Source organism: Callorhinchus milii, unplaced genomic scaffold, assembly GCF_018977255.1.
Source record: "Callorhinchus milii isolate IMCB2004 unplaced genomic scaffold, IMCB_Cmil_1.0 Scaffold3, whole genome shotgun sequence".
NCBI lineage: Eukaryota > Metazoa > Chordata > Chondrichthyes > Chimaeriformes > Callorhinchidae > Callorhinchus > Callorhinchus milii.
Genome location: NW_024704744.1, coordinates 75,678,551 through 75,700,504, shown reverse-complemented (window position 1 = coordinate 75,700,504; position 21,954 = coordinate 75,678,551). Strand labels below are relative to the sequence as shown.

The following is a 21,954-nucleotide window of genomic DNA, read 5'->3' as shown; positions in this document are numbered from 1 at the left end:
CCACTGAGTTAGCTCACAGAAACAGTCACCATGTGAGACACCAATTACCATGAAGTAATTTTGACATTATAAGAGATTTGTTGTAAGAGGGATCTGAAGATAGGAAATGAGATGAAGAGATGATGAAGCTGGTATTCATTTACAATGCAGCGTCTTCACATGATTTGTTTTTTTACACGACAGATATTTCTGGAAGTCTAAGATCAAATAAACTAAAGAGACAGCTTCACTGGAGCTTCTCTGTTGGGTGTTATCTTGGCACTAGGTTGTGGGTTCACGCCCCACATCAAGGATTTAAACACACCACTGCCACATTGCCCACCTCCGACCGTACCTTACCCCAACACAGCAAAACACTCGTCCATGCGTTTGTCACATCCTGACTTGAATATTCAAATGCCCTCCTTGCCGGTCTCCAAGCTCCACTATCCACAAAATCCAGTTAATCCAGAACTCCACCACCCGCATACTCACCCGCACTAACTCCATATCCCCTTCACACCAGTTCTAGCCAGGCTTCAGTGACTTCCTGTCACCAAGCAGATCGATCTCAAGATTTTTCCACTCATCCATAAATCCTTTTGTGGCTTGGCACCTCCTTACCTTTCTGACCTCTCTCCCGGCTCCACTACCTGCAGCCCCCCTCGTCCTCTCCATCATCGGCTCCTGCGCTTTGAGCCACTGCGCTCCTAATCTGTGTCCCCCAACTCTCTGGCTTGCCCCCTCCTTCCCCTTTTAGATCACAACTGAAGACCTCTTTGACTGTGCTTATGGTCACCTTCTCCCTCCCCCCGGTTCGGTTTCAGGCTCCACCACTGTTAAGCTTTCTGAGTGCTCTGGGACCTACCCTGCATGAGAGGCAGCGTCCTAGCTGGCAACTGTCAAGGCAAATTGGCTGTTTTTACTATTGGCTTAACACAGTCAACACACTTTGCATTTACATAGCGCCCCTCACCCAGTGTAGCATCCCAAATCTTTCTTAATAAAAAAAGGGCACCCATATCATAATAAATGATCATATAATAAAAACCATCACAATGTCATGTGTGGTACACATGACATTTGCCCTCAGCGGTGCTCTGACTTAAGTGCATGCTGCATATGTTCCTATACATATTTGTAAAAAAACATTATTATATATATTTGTTGCAGTAAAATTGTGACGGATTTCACAAAATCCCTGGTTTCACATTTTGTTGTAACATCTACAGTGTATAATACCTATATCATAAATGACTGTATGCACTCTTTAACTATACAGGTGTCAGCCTGACTTACCTCTGAGTCAGAAGTTTGTGGGTTCAAGCCACTCATTGGGACTTTGAACTCACAGTCTAAGCTGACACTCCAGTGCAGTGCTGGGGGGAAGCGCTGTATTGTTGGAAGTACCATCATTCAGATGACACATTAAACCGAGGTCCCTTCTGCCTGCTCAGGTGGACATTAAAAATCCCAAGGCACTATTGAAAAAGAGAAGGGAGTTTCTCCGGGGTCCTGACCAACAATCCCCCAAATAAATTTGGTCACTCAGTCCATGGCTATTTGTGGAACGTGGTTTTACACAAATCTCCTGCCACATTGACCTGCAAAACACAGTGACAGTAAATCTTGTGAAGCGCTTTGAGAAGCCTTGACAACGTGATAAGGTGCTGCTTCAATACAAGGATTCTTATATGTAGGTCTGTGTGTGCAGGATATATCTATATTACATGTGCAGTTTGCAGTTTACTGTATGCATGGTGTATGTTATGTGTGTATTATGTATTAAGTCTGTATACAGGATATAATGTGTATATAATGTTTAATGCAAGGAATAACAATTTTAAAGGCACTTGTCTGGAGCAGTAGAACCAGAGAACATGGCCTGCGATAGAAGGAAGGTAAATTCAAAAACAAACCATTTTCCTCTCTCACTACTTAAGTGAGAGAGGGAAATGGTGGAAGCAGAAAGTGTTGATTCTTCCAAAAGCAAATTAGATAAATTTCTGATAGGAAATGATATCTTGGGATACAGTAAGTAGTTTGGGACATGATATAATGTGACTGCCAGAATGGTGAAAGGCTAACTGGATGGACCTTGGTCTATTTTTGCCAGCAATGTTTATGTCCTTGTGTTATGGTTATCCAATCCGGCTTCCATGCTGCCCATGGACCGGAAACAGCCCCGGTCAAAGTCACTAATGACATTCTGAACATCTGTGATCAGCGCTCCCTCTGCCTCCTTGTCCTCCTTGACCTCCTTGACCTCTCACTTTCGACACTGTCGACCACTCGATCCTCATACACCACCTCTCCTCTTTACTCAATCTTTGCGGACCTGCCCTTGCCTGGTTCGATTCCTATCTCTCTCACCGTCTCCACTTTGTTGCCTCTAACGGTTTCTCCTCCATCCCCCGCACAGTCACATCTGGTGTCCCCCAGAGCTCTGTCCTTGGCCCTCTCCTCTTTAATATCTATATGCTCCCCCTTGGTGACATCATCCGCAGACATGGGGTCAACTTCCATATGTATACAGATGACACCCAACTCTATCTTTCTGCCTCCACCCTCAACTCCAGGACCACTGCTGTCCTGACAGACTGCCTGTCGGACATCAAGTCCTGGATGAGGGCAAATTTCCTACAGTTGAATGTGAACAAGACTGAGGCCCTCCTGATTGGCTCACGCCAGCGCCTCAGCACCTCAGGCTCTGGCAGCATCAACCTCCATGGTTGCACACTTCAACTCACCAAACCAGTCAGGAACCTGGTGTCTTGTTCGACCCTCAACTGTCTTTTCTCCCCCACATTCAAGCCATGACCCGCTCTGCCTTCCCTCACCTCCGTAACATCGCTCGACTCCGCCACTACCTCAGCCCTCAGGCCACTGAAACTCTTGTTCACGCCTTCATCACCTCCAGCCTCGACTATGCAAACACCTTCCCAACTCCTCCCTCCACAGGCTGCAGATAATCCAGAACTCTGCAGCCCGTGTCCTCTCCCGCACCAAACTCTGTGACCATCTCCTCCACTCTCGCCCGACTCCATTGGCTCCCTATCCTTCCGAGGATCCAGTTCAAGATCCTGGTCCTCACCTACAAAGCCCTCCATGACCTCACCCCCACCCTACCTGTGACCTCCTAACCCCCTACCAACCCGCCCGCTCCCACCGCTCGGCCGGCTCCGGCTGCTCCACACCCCCCGACCCAACATTGACGGGAGAGCCTTCAGCCACTCTGCCCCCAACCTCTGGAACTCCATCCCCCAATCACTCCGCCTCGCCCCCTCCTTAGCCTCCTTCACGTCCCACCTCAAGACCCTCCTCTTTGACCATACCATCGGCCACCCCTCTTCCCCTCCCCTCCCTTCTCCCACCCTGACCCCAGCTCGGGTCTGAAATGCTGTACCGGAGATGTCCTCCCGACGTGAAAGGCACTATACAAATGTAATCTTGTTGTTGTTGTTGTTGTTGATCTCTGTGCCTGATTGGCTGCAGCGGCTCTCGCAGTTCCGCTCTGATCCACCGGGTGGCGCTGGTCCGTACATTCCGGGCGTCTGTGGGACGTGGACTCTCGTTACCGGAGGCTTCACTGTCCACAACAGCGAGAGACAGAGCCAGAGGGGACCCCAACCCCAGCCACAGCCCCAACCCCAGCCACAGCCCAGCCCAGCCAGAGGGGACCCCAGCCCCAGCCCCAGCCCAGCCCAGCCCCAGCCACAGCCCAGCCACAGCCAGAGGGGACCCCAACCCACCCCCAGCCCCAACCCCAGCCACAGCCCCAGCCCCAGCCAGAGGGGACCTCAGCCACAGCCCCAACCCCAGCCACAGCCCAGCCCAGCCAGAGGGGACCCCAACCCCAGCCCACCCCCAGCCACAGCCCAGCCAGAGGGGACCTCAGCCCCAGCCACAGCCCCAGCCAGAGGGGACCACAGCCACAGCCACAGCCACAGCCCCAGCCAGAGGGGACCACAGCTCCAGCCAGAGGGGACCCCAACCCCAGCCCCAGCCCAGCCAGAGGGGACCACAGCTCCAGCCAGAGGGGACCACAGCTCCAGCCAGAGGGGACCACAGCTCCAGCCAGAGGGGACCACAGCCCCAGCCAGAGGGGACCACAGCCCCAGCCAGAGGGGACCACAGCCCCAGCCAGAGGGGACCACAGCCCCAGCCACAGGGGACCACAGCCCCAGCCAGAGGGGACCACAGCCCCAGCCAGAGGGGAGCAGAGAGAGAGAGAGAGAGGGTCACAGCCAGTGGGGAGCAGAGAGAGAGAGGGGGTCACAGCCAGTGGGGAGCAGAGAGAGAGAGGGGGTCACAGCCAGTGGGGAGCAGAGAGAGAGGGGGGCACAGCCAGTGGGGAGCAGAGAGAGAGGGGGGGGGTCACAGCCAGTGGGGAGCAGAGAGAGAGAGGGGGTCACAGCCAGTGGGGAGCAGAGAGAGAGAGGGGGGCACAGCCAGTGGGGAGCAGAGAGAGAGGGGGGGGGTCACAGCCAGTGGGGAGCAGAGAGGGGGGGTCACAGCCAGTGGGGAGCAGAGAGAGAGAGGGGGGCACAGCCAGAGTTGGGGAAGTTTGAGGAGTTGGGGAAGTTTGAGGAGTGCAGGGTTCAGGTCACTGGTTATCGTGAGGATAAACAATATCGTGAGGATGGACGGGACACTAACTATCCTCTGTTTCTCTCTGGCCATGTTCCTCGGCTGTTTGTTCCTGGGATTTATCCCGTTGACCATCAGGCTGTCAGAGGTGAGTCGGTTTACTATCACCTTATATCACCTAACACACACCTACACTAACTACCAGACTGCTTAGGGTCCTATTGCTCCACTGTCAGAGGTTAGACTGGTGACTAGATCCCAACCCTCCATTAACAAAGTGTTTTTACACTCCATCCTTTTAGCTTATCAACGTTCTAGATATTACACTGTGAGGATACTACATTGTAGGTATATTACACTAATATTATTACACCGTGGTACGTGCTTTCTTGCAGGTCAAACACACTTAAAGCACCTCCACCCTCACCGACACACACTCACTGAGTTACACATCACACAACTCTCACTCGCTCACTCTCGCTCACTGTCACTCACTCACTCACTCCCTCTCACACACAGAGCAGCTTCAGTAACACCAGTTTCCAGAATGGAAATGTGATTAGAAAGTTACTGATTAACTTCAAATGTTGAAGATCAAGAGATTAGAGACATTCATTTTCACGCACATTTGTTCATTCACACACGCAGTTGTTCACTGCACTGGCCCCGAGGTGACATGCCTGGCAATGGAATATCGGAATGGAGCCGGCCCTCTGTGAGGGTCTCTAGTCCGGTTCCTGAGCCAGGCGGGTCCACAGTATTTCAGGGCACTGCTGACGACAGCACAACCTGACTCATCAGCAGGATCTGGAAGTGCAGACCAGTCACTGGGGGCAGAAAGACATCCAACTCGGCTCCTGTTACCCTGCAAGCCAACGACCTAACCGGTAGGACGATAATAGCTGGACAAAACAGTGGGAAAGTTTGACAGATAACAATATCAATGGCAAGCTATGCAGTTTTAGCTGGTTAGACATCGCAGACTCTGGGATCCACAAGCCTTGGCTCTTGCCAACTTGCGCCTAATACTTTCCGGAATTAGGTGAGCAGGATGTGACCCTCCAGGGAGAGAGAGCGCATTACATTCCAACAATCTCTCTCTGGGATTTCCATGTGTAGACGGGATGCATGGAATTCTCAGCTTGGTTTGGATACTCTTAAGCACAGGGATGGGTTTCCGCATTTGTCAGACACACGGCTGCCAAACAAATCTCACACATACACCCATTCATTCACGTACTCACGCGTTCTCTCACCCACTCATTCATTCACTCACGAGCATGTGTTCACTCCCATATTCATACGTTCATTCATACGAACACATGCTTTCAAGCACCCAGTCACTCATGTTCTCATATTAACTCATTAACACAGACACACACATTCATTCATTCACATTCTTGCTCAATATTCATTCATACTCTTAAACACACACTTACAACAACAACAACAACAACTAAAAAATTACATTTGTATAGCATCTTTCAAATCTGGAGGACCTCCCACACACTCATTCACGCACACATTTATTGTCTCTTCCCACTCAGCTCCTGTTAACCTTGCAAGCCAAAACCCTAATGGGTAGGGTGGTCCTAGCTGGAAAAGCAGTGGGAAAGCTTGTCAGACAGCGATATTAATGGCAAGTGTTATTAGCAATACAGGAAAAGAGAAGGGAGTTTCTCTCTCACGGTATCCAGGCCAACAATCCCCCAGATAAAATCACTCACTCACTCCATGGCTGTTTGGGAACATTGCTGTGCTCAGATTGGCTGCCTGCCCAGAACAGTCCTTGATGGTTACTGATTAATAATGATGATAATCTTCGCATTTGATTCAATTTTTAGAACGTAGAAGCATCTCAAGTGGGGTCTCCTTGGATCCAAGGTGACATGTTTGCCAATGGATTGTCAGAATTGAGCCAGCCCTCTGTGAGGGTCTCTACTCTGGTTCCTGAGCCAGGCGAGTCCACAGTATTCCAGGGAACTGTTGATGATAAGACAGCCCAGCCTGGCGCTGCAAGCCAAAGTCCTTAGTCATTGGGAATCCTCCCATTCAGCTGCTGTTAACCCTGCAAACCCAATCCCTAATGGGTAGGGTGGTCCTAGCTGAACAAGCATTGGGAAAGCTTGCTGGACAGCAATATCAATAGCAAGCTATGTGGGTTTAGCTGGATAGACTGCAGCAGTTACTCCAACGCAAACTCTGGAGTCCCCGAGCCTTGGCTCCTGCCAACCTACCCATAATACTGTCCGGAATTACGTAAGCAGGATGTGTGTGTGGTCAGTGTAGTGACCGGGATTACGTAACCAGGAAGAGAGCTCACATTCCATTCCAACAGTCTCTCTCTGGAATTTCCATGTGTTCGTGGGATGACTGGAATTCCAAATTTGGTTGGATACCTTTAAGCACGGGGATAGGTTTCCACACGTGTCAGACACCCGGCTGACCAAAAAAACCATCTCAAAGAACTTCATAGTGGATTGCTTTGAGTTGTGAAACACTGAAACGTTCCCACACAAAGACCCTTGCTCTCCCTCTCCCCCTTTACCCTTCCCCCCTCTCTCCCCGCCCCCGCTCTCCCTTGCTCCTCTCTCTCTCCCTTCCCCACTCTCTCTCTCTCCCCCCCCCATCCCCCCTCCCCACCCTCTATCGCTGTCTCTTCCCCCCACCCTCTTTTTCTAAGGTCTCTGTAAATGAATCCGTTGTCCCTCCCTCCCAGGTATTTATGGATTTCTGAGGGAGTGAGCTGCTGGTTGGGATGTTTGCATCTCCCCAAATGTTCTCTGGCCTTAACTAAATGGGAAGAAATGAGTCATGACTGTGTGTGTTGTCAGTTTAGTGACTGTGTGTATGGTCAGCGCAGTGAGTGTGTCTGTGGTCAGTGTAGTGACTCGTGTGTGGTCAGTGTAGTGACTGTGTGGTCAGTAACTGTGTGTGGTCGGTGTAGTGACTGTGTGTGTGGTCAGTGACTGTGTGGTCAGTATGGTGTTATTGCCCACAAAATATATATATTGCTCACTTTACAGTATATTCTGTGAAGCACTTTGAGACATCTGGACAACGTGATAAGGTGCTATATCAAATGCAAGGATTATTGTTATTACAGTGACTGTGTGGTCAGTGTAGTGACTATGTGTGGGGTTAGTGTTGTGACTATATGTGTGGTCAGTGTAGTAACTGTGTGTGTGACACTAACAGGGGAAGCTGAAGCTGGTGACTGTGCTGGGGGCCGGATTGCTGTGTGGAACTGCGCTCACCATCATCATCCCTGAGGGAGTCGAACTGCTACTCGATCGTTCATCAACTGGTGAGTCTGTGTGTGTGTGTGTCACTATGTGACTGTGTGTACGTGTCACTGTGTGTGTGTGTATTACACTGTGTATATGTGTCACTGTATGTATATGTATCACTCTGTGTGTGTCAGTGTGTGTGTGTGTATATATGTGACTGTGTGTGTCACTGTTTGTGTGTATGTCACTGTGTGTCTGTGTATCACTGTGTGTGTATGTGTCTGTGTGTGGCGCTGTGTATGTGTGTTTGTGTCTGTGTCACTGTGTGCGTGTATGTCACTGTGTGTGTGTATCACTGTATGTGTCTCTATGGCTTGTTGTCTCATTCTGGGTATCGTTCTTTCATTCTATCACTCTCACTCTCTCTTTTACTGTTTCTCTTATCGTTTTCTGTTTCTCTCTTTCGTCTCTCTCACACATTTCCCTCTCACTCTCACTCCCTCTCTCATTCTTTCTCTCTCACTCTTTCTCTCTCACTCTCATGCTCTCTCTCTTACACTCTCTCTGAGAGAGTACATTTCTCACTATTTTTTAAACAAGTTACTGTATGTGAAATTCTAGACCAACCTGAGCCCTGGAACATGACGGAAAGTGTTGGTGTCCGGGGGGCTGAGGCGGTGGGGCAGGGGGTGAGGAGACCTCCAGCTGCCCCCCTGCACTCGCTGATAGGTGTCTCCCTCATCGTTGGGTTCCTCCTCATGTTCGTTGTCGACGAGCTTGCCAACTGCCTCTCGGACCACGCAGGTCAGTCCCCTGTTTACTGCTGTTGAACCTTTGCACTCACAGTCCAGGATGACACTCCAGTGCGGCTCTGGGGGTAGAGCTGCATTGTCAGAGATGGCGTCCTTCGGATGAGACGTTAAACCGAGGCTCTGTCTGTGCCTGTTCAAGTGGATGTTAAAGATCCCACGGCACTATTCGCAAAAAGAAGGGAGTTTCTCTCTCCCGGTGTCCTGGCCAACAATCCCCTAGAACAAACTGGTTGCTCACTCCACGGCTGGTTGTGGGACATTGTTGTGCGACATTGCTGCCGTGTTTGCCTACAAACACACAGTCACTACACTTCACAGTAAATCTTGTAAAGCCCGTTGAGATGTAGTCTGCATGTGAAAGGCGCTTTTATTGAATGCAAGGATTATTCTTCTTATTATAATAAGTGCCGGATGTCAGCCTGGCTCAGTCGCTCGCTTGTGAGTCAGGAGGTTGTGTAGGGTGGAGGACATTGAGCTCACGGTCTGGGCTGATGTCCGTCCCAGCCCGGCGCGGTGCTGGAGGGAGCGCAGCATTGTCAGAGGTGACACTAACCCGAGGTCCTGCACTAAGCTCTGTGAGCCTATCAGCCCATCCTCACTTCACTATCTCCCCATCCCCCAAAGAATTGAGTTCAAGATCGTGGTCCTCACCTTTGAAGCCCTTCACAATCTTGCTCCTCCCTAACTCTGTGACTTACTAGAAGCCTATCAACTCGTCCTCTCCCTCTGCTCGACAGGAACTGGCCATCTCCACGTTCCCCGCCCTGCTCGCTCCATCATTGGAGGTCAGGCCTTTAGGCTTTCTGGCCACACCCTCTGGATCGCCATCCCGGAGCCCCTCCACCTCCCAACCTCCCTTGCCTCCTTCAAGACCCATCTCACGACCTTCCTCTTTGATCTTGCCTTCGGTCATCTTCCCTCCTCTAACCCTCTTGACTCCAGACCGCAGCTTGGATGTAAACCTTTGACAATCCAGCGCCTCCCAATGTGAAAGTCACCATATCAATGCAATTTGTTGTTTTTGGTGTCTTGTCTGTGCCTGTTCAGTAAGATGTGGAGTCCTGTAGCAGTGTGGTTAGAGGATCCAGGTTTGATTCCTGGGTGGAGTGAAACATTAATAATAATAATAATAATAATAATAGGCATGTTAGGCACATTAGGCATGTCTCCTTACTCCACACACCTCTGTTTACCTAGCAGTAAGTAGAAACCCAGTTGTTAAATCGATTGGTGGACCACTTTCCAGGGTAATAATCCCTCAAATTAAATAATAATTTGGTCATCCACTCCACGACGGTTTGTGGGACGCTGCTGTGCACAATTGGCTGCCGCGTTTCGCCCACAAAATACAGTCAATTCAGTTTACAGCATATTCTGTGAAGTGCTTTGAGACGTCTCAATTTCATGATAAGGAGCTATATCAAATGCAAGGATTATTATTGTTATGATAAAGATCTTGTGACACGACTGAAAGAGAGGAGGAAGTTTCTCTGGTGTCCTGGCTGATACTGGCTCAGATGAATCAATCATTCACTCTGTGTCTGTGTGCAGTACATTGTGTGAAAATTGGCTGCTGCATAAATGGGTCACTCCACACTAATCCTCTGTGAAAAGCTGGAAGGTCTTTGTTGTGACAGATCGAATGCAACTTCTTTCTCTCCCCACCTCCCCCTACCCCACCCCCCACATCTGCACCAAATTTCTGTCCAGTTTCAGCTTCTGAGACATCGCCCACTTAACATAGTTAATTCCATTTGATGATAGCGTCTCAAATCGTTTCAGAGTTTGTCTGTAAAATGTATTTTCTGGGCGAAACGCAGCAGCCGATTTGCGCTTAGCAATGTCCTACAAACAGCCATGATGTGTGTGAATATCTGATGTTATTGGGGGAATGTTGGCCAGAACACCAGGAGAGAGAAATTCCCTACAAAACACACAAAATACTGCAGATGCTGGAAATTTGATAACAAAAACAGAAGTCGCTGGGAACAATCAGCAGGTCAGGCAGCATCTATGGAGAAAGGAAAGTGAGTCAACGTTTCGGGTCCACGACCCTTCATCAGAACAAAAATTCCCTTCTCTTTTCCTGTCGTGCTGCGGGATCTTTAATGTCCACCTGAACAGGCAGTCAGTACTTCAGTCTCAGACTGGAATAAAATACTTCAGAATTGTGACAATTCTTGGATTCAGTCTGATGTTAGACGCTGGTGTCTATGGTTTGCCGGGAATTGATATCCACTGCAATCCTCTCGACCACATGCCAGTCTGTGTGTGTGTCTCTCTCTCTCTCACTGTCTGCGGCTGTGTGGGTCTGTCTCTGCCTGTGTGTGTCTCACTCTCTCTATGTCTGCGGGTGTGTGTCTCTCTGTATATGTGTGTGTGTCTCACTCTCTGTCTGTATGCATTTTTTTCTCTTTTTTGTGTGTGTGTGTGTTTCTCTCTTTCTTTCTGTCTTAATTGCTCTGGGTGTGTCTCTTTCTCCCTTTCACTTTCTCTCCTCTCTCTCTGCACTCAGGCCTGGTGAAGGCATTACTCTTGCCAGTTCACAAAGGCCGGCTTGTGCTGCCAGTGAGCTCTGTCTCCAGACCGCGAGGCTGTGAGCAGTGCTCCGTGGCCAGATTCCCCAAATAGTCTTTTCTTTGTGCTGTCCTGACCGACATTCCCCAGAAAACACAACAGCCGGCGATAAATAACCAGATGCCTTCTGGGCCTGTGGCTGTGAGAGAAGGAGAGAGGCGATACAGAGAGACTATAATATCACAGGGCTATACATGGAGTCTTGTAGAGTAGTGGTTAGAGAACTCTACTTGCAAGCGAGAGGAACCGGGTTCAATTACCCGGGCAGAGCAAAACCTTAGGCAAGTTTCTTTACTCCACACGCCTCTGTTTATTCACAGGTCTCAACAGCATATCTCAACAACGCGATATCAAATGCAAGCATTATTATTATACAGAGATTATATTAACACAGGGGGGAGTGCTACATTGTCGGAGGTGCAGTACTTTGGATGAGATGTTAAACCAAAGTCCCGTCTGCCTGTTCAGGTGGATGTTAAAGATCACCTGCACTATTGGAAAACAGAAGGGAGTTCCTTTCTCGCAGTGTCCTGGTCAACAATCCCCCAAATAAAATTGGTCACTTACTCCATGACTGTTTGTGGGACATTCCTGTATTGAAAATAGGCTGTTGTGTTTGCTGACACAGTCACTTCACCGTGCTCTGTGTGTAACCTCGCTGCTGGAAGGTCCTATTAATACTGTATTGTTGATGGTTAATCTGTGTGTTTGTGTCACACACAGAGCCCAGATCAGGCTCCAGCGTCACTGCCACCATCGGACTGGTCATACACGCAGCAGGTACCCAGCACTGTGTGTGTGTGTGTGACTGTGTTTTTTGTGTGTGTATGTATGTGACTGTGTGTGTGTGACTGCATGTGTATGATTGGTGGGGGTGGTGGTGCTGGGGGAGGATGGGGGTGTGGCGATGGTGGGGATTGAGGTGGTGATTGGGGTGGGGGTGATTGGGGTGGGGGTGGTGATGGTGGTTGTGGTGTTGCTGATGGACAGTGTTGTGTCTCTAGCGGATGGTGTTGCTCTGGGCACGGCGGCCGCCTCCTCACTGCTCCCCGTCCAGGTCATTGTCTTCCTCGCCGTCATCCTCCACAAGGTGAGGGGAGCTGGGGACCCCCATTGTATCCGCTCTGACCCCCACTGTATCTGCTCTGACCCCCACTGTATCCACTCTGACCCCCACTGTATCCACTCTGACCCCCACTGTATCCACTCTGACCCCCACTGTATCCGCTCTGACTCCCACTGTATCTGCTCTGACCCCCACTGTATCCACTCTGACCCCCACTGTATCCACTCTGACCCCCACTGTATCCACTCTGACCCCCACTGTATCCGCTCTGACTCCCACTGTATCCGCTCTGACCCCCACTGTATCTGCTCTGACCCCCACTGTATCCGCTCTGACCCCCACTGTATCCGCTCTGACCCCCACTGTATCCGCTCTGACCCCCACTGTATCCGCTCTGACCCCCACTGTATCTGCTCTGACCCCCACTGTATCCGCTCTGACCCCCACTGTATCCGCTCTGACTCCCACTGTATCCGCTCTGACCCCCACTGTATCCGCTCTGACCCCCACTGTATCCGCTATGTTTAGGCTCCTGCGGCATTCGCTTTGGTATCGTTCCTGTTACACGCCGGCCTGGAGCGGCGTCAGATCCACAAACACTTGCTGGTGTTCTCGCTGGCCGCCCCGCTCCTCGCCATTACAACCTTCTTCATCGTCAGCACGGTGAGAGCCTCCACCTAGGGTCACCACAACACCCCCCAGACACCACCCAACACCCTCCAACACAACACCCCCCAGACACCACCCAACACCCTCCAACATAACACCCCCTCGCCCGGAACCTTTCCCCCTGGAACCTCTATGAATAACAATAATCCTTGCAATTGATGTAGCGCCTTATTGCATCATTGAGACGTCTCAAAGCGCTTCACAGGATACACTGTGAAGTATAGTGACTGTGCATTTTGTAGATTGAACAAGGTGACATCTCCAATACACAGGTTGTGGGTTCAATCTTCACTTTGGGAGTTTGAATCACATAGTCTAGGCTGACGCTCCAATGCAGAACTGGGGGATGATGCTTTGTCATAATGACGAGGTGGTGGTGGGTGCGTGAGTGGGTTAGTTGGGTCTTTATTTTTGACTGATGCTCCCTTTCCCTCTCCTCCCATCACAGAGCAGGGCCAACAGCACTCTCCACAGGACGGAGGCCACAGGGATGGGGATGCTGTTCTCCGCGGGGACCTTCCTGTACGTGGCCTCTGTCCACGTGCTGCCCGAGGTCAGCGGGAGAGGACGGAGCCTCGGACACATGCATCACCGGGAGGGGGCGAGCGACAGCGGGGCCAAGCCTGGTCTCAGCTTCCTGGAGAGCTTGGTGCTGATCACGGGCTGTGTCCTCCCCCTCCTGCTCTCACTCATCATTCACGAGGGGTGATGAAGAACATCGATAGACACCCTTTTACCTGCCCCCAGCTCCATCAACCCTCCACTCATGACATCTACAGCAAAGCACCTGAGTTCCCCCTCCACCACCCGTCTTCAGGGTAAAGGGTGTGGACACAGCGGATGTGCGAGGATTATCTGCTCTCTTCTGACTGTCCTGTTTTCCCATGTGGGAGCCCTGAGCTGCTTTCATACTAATCTCAAACTGAACTAACAGCGTGGAACGTTATTGTTAGTATAAGATATACACCGATGGCAAGCTCTGTGTTTCAGCTAGTTAGACTCCCGCAGTAACTCCAACACACACTCTGGGGTCCGAAAGCCTTGGTCATTGCCAACCTGCACCTAATCCTTTCTGGAATTGGGTAAGCAGGATGTGTCCCTCCAGGGAGAGAGTGCACATTTTCATTCCAATAATCTATCTCTGGGATTTCCATGAGTAGGTGGAATGTATGGAAATCTCAGTTTGGTTTGGTACTCGTAAGCATGGTGATGGGTTTCAGCATGTGTCAGACACCCGGCTGAGCAAAAATGAATGTACATCATGTAATGCTTGGCAGCACTGACACATGGTAGAAGAAGCAACAGGATGTGGAGGACATCCCTGACTCCCTCCCGCCAAATGAAGACGTTGTTCCAACTCTGCACAGATACTGAGCAACAGTTACCTGCAGCAACAAAAATGGACTCACTGATCATCCGATCACCTTCCAAAACAGGCAGCCACTAAACTGAGGGCTTATAGTACAACAGTGCTGCCTGTGGGAGAGTGTAGGAAGGCATGCACCACACCTAGAAAAGAAAAACTTGCACCATAATTTTAACAATAAAAAAGACAGATTTATTTTAATGAGAAAGCTCTACCTCTTTATATCCATCTTCTCCAGACTCACCTTCCTTCTCTGCAGCTTTGTACTGGGGTTTAATAGCCTGTGGCTGGTCCCAATTAGCTCTTAGAGCTGGAATTTCCAACAAGCCTGATTGAGGTCCAGCCCTTGTAGATCACTTGAATGTGACACCTTTCTTTAAACGAGTCACACAAAACGATCTTTTAAACATAAGTTGAGCACCAATAACTTTAGGAAGCAGGGATAGGCTTTATCTCCCTGCCACAGAGGCACGGACAGGCAAGCGTTCTTTTAAAAATGTTTGTTTTCCACTCCTGACAATCGGAAGTAGCCAGACCATGTGAATGTATTTGTGTAGATAAAACATGTTGCACCACAGAACCAGATTATCCAGTCCATCAAGTTTTTGCTAGTGTTTTTTCTCCAGATCAGCAATTGAATCGAATCCCACTCTCCCGAGACTCCAAATCTGTCATGGTTTTAAGTTGACTTGTGAGTCAGAAGGTTGTGGGTTCAAGCCCCCACGTTGGCGCTTTGAATTCATATAGTTATTTTGATCTATATAAATAACCTGGACTTGGATAGGGAGTGCAATTTCCAAGTTTGCAGATGATACTAAGCTAAGAAAAGTAATGAACAGTGAGGAGGATAGTAGCAGACTTCAAAAGGACATAGACAGACTGGTAACATGGGCAGACATGTGGTAGATGAAGTTTAATGTGGAGAAATGCAAAGTGAAGTATTTTGGGCGGAAGAATGTGGAGAGGCAATATAAGCTGATGGTAGAATCTTAAAAGGGGTGAAGGAACAGAGAGAGACCTGGGGGTTCATATAAGTAAATCTTTGAAGATGATAGGACAGGTAGATAAAACTGTTTTAAAAAAAGCATACAGGATACTAGGTTTTATAAATAGGGGTATAGAATACAAAAGTCAGCAAGTTATGATGAACCTTTATAAAACACTGATTAGGCCTCAGCTAGAGTACTGTGTTCAGTTCTGGGCACCACAGGAAGGATGTCAAGGCATTGGAGAGGGTGTGAAGGAGATATACCAGGATGGTACCAAGAATGAGGAACTTCAGTTATCAGGAGAGGCTAGAGAAGCGAGGATTATTCTCCTTGGAGCAGAGGAGGTTAAAAGAAGACTTAATAGAAGTTTTCAAAATTATGTGGGGATTCGGTAGGGTGAACAAGGGGAAACTATTTCCACTGGCGGGTGGGTCGGTAACCCAAGGACACCGATTTAAAATAGTTGTTAAAAGAAACAAAGGGGAAGTGAGGAGAAATTTTTTCACACAGTGAGTTGTTTGGATCTGGAATGCGTTGCCTGGAAGTCGATTCGATAACAACTTTTAAGAGAGAAGCAGATAATTATTTGGGGAGGACATGTTTGCAGGGCTATGGGGAGGGAGCAGGGGAGTGGGATTGATTTGGATAGCTCTTTTGAAAGATCTGGTACAGACACGATGGGCCAAATGGCCACCTTCTGTGCTGTATAATTCTATGATTCTATGATAGCCATGAGGATGCAGACAGTGGAGTTTAGGATAAGTTGCAGTTTATGGATGGAGAAGCTAAGGCAACCAAACTTTCAATGCAAGTCCAGGTGAGATAATATGTGGATATGTATTTCGAATGCATTTAGTATGAAATAGGAGCAGAGGCATCCTCTAGATAATTGAGGAGAGGAAGATAATAATAATAATAATAATCCTTGCATTTGATATAGTGCTTTTCACGTCGGGAGGACGTCACAAAGCGCTTCACAGAACACACTAAAGTGAATTGACTGTATATTTGTGGGCGAACGCAGCAGCCAATGGCGCACAGCAATGTCCCACAAACAGTCGTAGATTGAAAATGACCAATTTATTATTGTTTAAGGTTTTGGAGGGATTATTATTAGGCTATGTGTGGAGTAAGGAAACTTGCCCAAGGGTTCGCTCGGCCTGGAATTGAACTCAGGTCTCTCGCTTGCAAAGCGAGTGCTCTAACCACTGAGCTACAGGACTCCACGTTAAATCTACGTTTATCCAAGATAAATAGGGGTCTCCTTGGACCTCTGCCCAGTCTATAATGATCAAATGAGATCAGGTCCTTTTCATGTGGGAATATATTAATAATAATCCTTGCATTTGATATAACGCCTTATCACATCTTTGAGACTTCTCTAAGCGTTCGCAGAGTATACTGTAAAGTGAACTGACCGTACATTTTATGGGCAAAACATGGAAGCCAATTACATACAGCAGTGTCCCACAAAGTTGTGAATTGAGTGACCAAATTATTATTATTATTTTTGGAAGGATTATTACCCCTGAAAAAGCGATCCATCAATCAACTAACAACTGGGTAACTACTTACTGCTAGGTAAATAGAGGTGTGTGGAGTAAGGAAACCTGCCCAACATTTTACCCTGCCAGGAATCGAACCCAGCTCCTCTCACTTGTGAGGTGAGTACTCTAACCACTAAAATACAGGACTCCATAAAGGATCAGTTCCCTACTTTTGTACGCTGATATTGATGCGCTGGAAAATTATTTTGTTTATTTCAAGAGAAATCGTGGAAGCATTCCAGACCTCAGCACTTAGAATGACAAGCAAGCAGTGTGCATGGATTGTGAGTTTAAACACCCACCTCCAAACATTACTGATTAAATCTGTTCACCAACAACCAATTCCCAGCACTGAAATTCCAGAGTCTCTTTTAAGAGTAAAGGCAGAATGGAATTCACTGTCTTCTTGTCTCAAAATATTGTTAGACCAGACTTTGTTCAACAGTTTACCAGTGAAGGGTTTTCCAGGTCAATTGGTTTGGCTGTTCATTCCTCACAAGCACATTTTTTTTCAACTCTGTCCTCAATTCCCCTTCTTTGGCTCCTTGTGATGTGCAAGCCAAAGCAGTTTAACCAGCTAATACTGGCTAGCTTGCAGCTGTGAGCTGGTTTGCAAGCTAAAACCCTAGGGCAATCCTCACTGGACCAGTTCTCAGCTCTTGCCAACTTTCAGCTAATTCAATTAGCAGGTGTGTCCATCCAGGCAGTGCACATTAAAGTGGATTAACTGTATTTTTGGGGAGGGCGGCAAGTTGTGCACAATAATGTCCCCGGGGGATTATTGACCAGGACACTGGGAGAAAATCTCCTTTTGAATAGTGCCATGGCATCTTCAGCGTCTACCTGAATAGGCAGACAAGACTTCAGTTTAACATCTCATCCGAAGGACGGCAACTCCAACAATGCAACGCGCCCCCCTCCCTGGAGTGTCAGCATAGACTGTGTGCTTCTGTATGCTTAAGGATGGTGATGGATTTCCACTTGCATCAGGTGATGGCCAAAAATGGTGTCGAGCAGTGAGACATTGAGCTTACCTGCTCCCACACCTCTGGCAGAGCTGATCTGGCAGCCCATGTCTTTCTGCAGTTTCCCCTTACAGCCACCCCCCCCCAGAAAAACAGACGGTTATTTAAGAAACTTTTATTTAAATGGTTCGCAAAGCAAAAGTGGGGGTGGGGGGCAAAGCAGTAAAAGAACTGAATATCAAACATACAGACAGCCACCGCATCCTTCAGTAATAAAAAATAAAAATATGATCTGAACATGATCTTCAGACATTTGCTCGGTATAAAAATACTGTCATTTTAAATATATAAATAGGGGAAATCAAAGTTAGTGGCAAAGGAAATCAAGATGGTGGTGAGTTGTGGAGTTTTATTCTCTAAGGCCAATAAGATCCATTGAGGGTTTAATCTGTATAAATGGTCTACAATTCATACTGCAGTGGAGGCTCCTGCTTGCTCTTTGTTTTGTGAGAACTAATGGAGGGCAGTTTGGCACAAATATACCTTTCTCCCATTGGCAATATCTTGCTGTCACTCGTCTCCCAGCGAGTTTTGGGAGCAGGGTCTTGAGGGAGCCAAATAAATGTAATTGTAGAAAATAAATGTAATGGTTAATGTCATAAAGTAGGCTCATGGTTGAAGCTTGTGTGGCTAATGTCATCAACGTGGAATGTCATATACTATGGAAACTTGGGGGTGGGAGGGCTGCTAAGTAAGACAAGTAATATAAGGAGTGTCAGAGCCAGCTGACTCACAGCAAATCCCAACGGCTCAGAAGGTTCCACGTTCAAATTCAGAGCCTAAACTAACTAGATCAGTGTTCTTAATGAAAATCCCCTCCAGGGGTTGAGATCAAACCAAATTTACAGGTCTTTCAAATGTTACCATAAGAGCTGAAATAGTTTAATGAAATTAATTTAAAATGTAAGTGTCAATGGAAACATCCCATCATCAATGACCGCCAAATATGAGGCTCCCCTAATGCTTCCAATGGCTATTGCGACAGAATTCCTTTTATCCTTCGAATGGACATCGATCCGGATTTTGTTTTATTGCTTTTCAGCCTTGTGCTTGTTGAAGACAGGAGCTGGTACGAGCTCTCGTGATCTGAAATCAACTGCTTTTCCTTTACCTCCCCACAAAAATGCTACATTTTTCAATTTGCCTGTTTATTTCCACATTGCAGACCAGCGGAGCTTTACCACAGAGGCTGAAGTACCAGAAAGTCCCAGGAAGTTAACAGACGTAAATTACAGCTCTTTGGTGGAGGAAACCACATGAAATTTATAAACTACCAAACCACACGAATATAATACACAAGAGACTGAGAACTCTCTGGCCACTTTTGTTCCTGCCACGTGACTGTATGACTGATTTGTTTTAATCATGAACATCATGAGTTAGATTGTGTGGACGTTACAGGGAATAGTGATGCGCAGGTAACCAAACCAAAGATAAATAGGCCATGGCATTAGGTGCAATGAACAATGTGGCACAGTTGGTTCCAGAGTCCTGATCTCAGTGTTTGTATACAGAGAGGGGCTTTAAGCAATCAAATCCTTTCACCTGTAAGCATCTGTCTTTGACCTTCTGATTTGTGTTTTGTGAACTGCTCACAAGCAGCCCTGAAGGTGCTCTACACCTTCCATGGCGACACAGATCTGTATGCAGATACTCTACAGTGCAACGACAAGGTTTTAATGTTAATTGATATTAACTGGATTTCACTTCACTTCAATGTTCATCATCTCTGAGTGAGCCCTCAAGGCAGTTTTGAGAAGCAGGGCCTTGAGAAGGTGAAGAAATGTAATTGTAAATAAAATTAACGGATAAAGTCATGAAGTGGGCTCAGGGATGCAGCTTTTGTGGCAAATTATGTCAGAAAGTCATATATCCTGGAAAAGGAAGGCTGCTAAGTAATGGACCATAGCTACACAAGGAGCATCAGAGCCAGCGAACCACAACAGCTCAGAAAGTTCCACGTTCAAACTCACAGCCCAAACTAACCAGTAGACCCTTGTTCTCAATGAAAGGCCCCTCCAGGGGGTCAAGATCAAATCAAATTTACCGGCCTTTCAAATGTTACCACAAGTGCTTAAATAATTTAATGAAATGGAAATTTATAACTCTTAAAAGTTATGTTATCAGTGTGCTTCTATTTCGTAGTTATTTTGGGTGCAATTCCTGCCAATGGTTATTAAAACCCTCAGTTTCCACTTTAGAGTGAATAGAACGAACCAGCCACGTCTATCATTTTCAACAGAATGGAAAGAATATGCTGGAAGAGAGGAATGCTTCATTCACGATAAAAAGCTACTACATTCACTGTACCTTTCAATACAAACAGCCAAGAGGCCTAATAAAACATGTTAAAGTTTTGGGCGTGATTTTCATCAGGGCTCACACACCGTGACATGGGTTGCTCACTTTATTCTGAGAAGTCAATGCTTGCGTAGCAAGTATAATTCCATGGATTGATAGCCTCCAGCCTCGCACTACAAAACTCCTGGGTTCAGGAATTCATTTAATAGTGCTCACAACCGGATTCCTGTGAAATGAAGCGTACATTTCTGTTGCATGACCTTGGCATCTTTCACCCACTCTTTCTGCCACTGCCTCCAACCTACTCTTTTTCCCCCATTTCTCCCTCCCACTCAACCATCATCACCCAAATGAAACCCACCAACTGTTGTCTTGAGCCCCCTCCCCACCCAGCTGTTAAGTCACCCAACTGCACTTTCATTGCCCCCGCTGGCCAGGCAGTTAATCGGTCTCTCTCCTTGTGCTCCGTCCCGCTCCACATCAAAAATGTCATTACTCCTCAAAAAAACATCTTTGATCCTTTTGACTTTGCAAACTACCGGGTCACAAATACACGAATAAGGGTTTGGGTTGTATTGGGTGTGAGATACAGACAGAGGTGGGCAATATGTTGGGCTCTGACCTCCTTAACCTCCCCGGCCTATCCCTGAACCTAAGCACAACTGAGGCATCAGATTTGATCTCCAGTTGTCCTTAGGACCACATTCCTTCACCTCCAATGCCCACCTCTGACCGTGTTTCACATCCAATGTAGTCAACACCCTTATCCACCTTTGTGACCTGCAAACCACATATCAATCTGTCCGCTACCTCTGCTCAGCAGGCTCCAGCCAGTTCCACCGTCAGCCTTCAGCCTCTGCCCCCACCCTTTCGAACGCCATCCCACAATCCCTTTGCCTTGCTCACACCCTTGCCTCCTTCAAGACACGTCTCAAGACCCTCCTCTTCGACCTCACCCTCGGCCACCCCCCTACCCTCTCTGCCCTCCTTCCCTGACTGAAGTGAAAGGCGCTATACAAATGTAATTTACAAAATTTACATTCGACACCTCCCACCTAATTATTCCAATGTTCTGCTCACCGGCCTTCCTAGCACCATCCACCATTCATAAAATCCAATTGATTCAAAACTCCATCCCTCATCCCATCTGCTCCACCATCAGCAGCTATGCTTTCAACCATGACATCCCCAAACTATAGAACACTCTGCCTCAATTGCTCCACCTGGCCTGCTCCTTGTCCATCTTTAGATCACACCTGAAAACCTTTCTCTTCGACCATGCCTTTGTTCACCTCCCCATTCTTCCCAGCTCAATGTCACGCTGTGCCACTATTAAGCACTCCATGTGAAGGGAGCTATACAAATGCAAGTTGTTGTTGTTGGCACATGGGCTGAAGGTCAGCATGTTCAGTGGTCTAAAATTCCTAATGAGATTTCTTCAGAAAGGAGTCATGCAAAATGAGGAATCATATAGTTAATCTGTCAGACTCGGCTCCAATACAATCTAATTCCAGAATGGTGTTCCTGTGGCCAAGAATGTTGAATAGGATTCCTGCCATTACGCAACCTGCATTTTCAGATTCCTCCCCTCTCCTCTCCCCACCACACACACAGCCGACAAAAAGTAGTCAGTGCGATTGGTAGTTACACTGCACTCTAAGGAGTGTGTGCTGATCAAGTGGTATAACAAAATTAAGGTCTTACTTTTCTGGTCCTTGTTGAGGTGATGTCTTTACCAGATCTGCCTGAGAATTAGCTGACTCAGCCAAAGCTTGAAAGTTGGTTCTTTCTGGGTGGCTCAAA

The 21,954-nt window shown here is 47.8% G+C and overlaps 1 protein-coding gene across 1 annotated transcript; it reads left to right on the top strand.

Annotated features, from left to right (window-relative positions):
• Nucleotides 1-4,433: 4,433 nt before the first annotated feature.
• On the top strand, nt 4,434-13,985 carry LOC103181642 (zinc transporter ZIP9-B). Its single transcript, XM_042333740.1, has 7 exons — nt 4,434-4,717; nt 7,768-7,876; nt 8,421-8,603; nt 11,912-11,968; nt 12,193-12,278; nt 12,783-12,917; nt 13,372-13,985. Exons 1-7 carry the CDS (start codon nt 4,622-4,624, stop codon nt 13,630-13,632), a joined length of 927 nt encoding a protein of 308 aa, XP_042189674.1. The 5' UTR covers nt 4,434-4,621; the 3' UTR covers nt 13,633-13,985.
• Nucleotides 13,986-21,954: the final 7,969 nt, after the last annotated feature.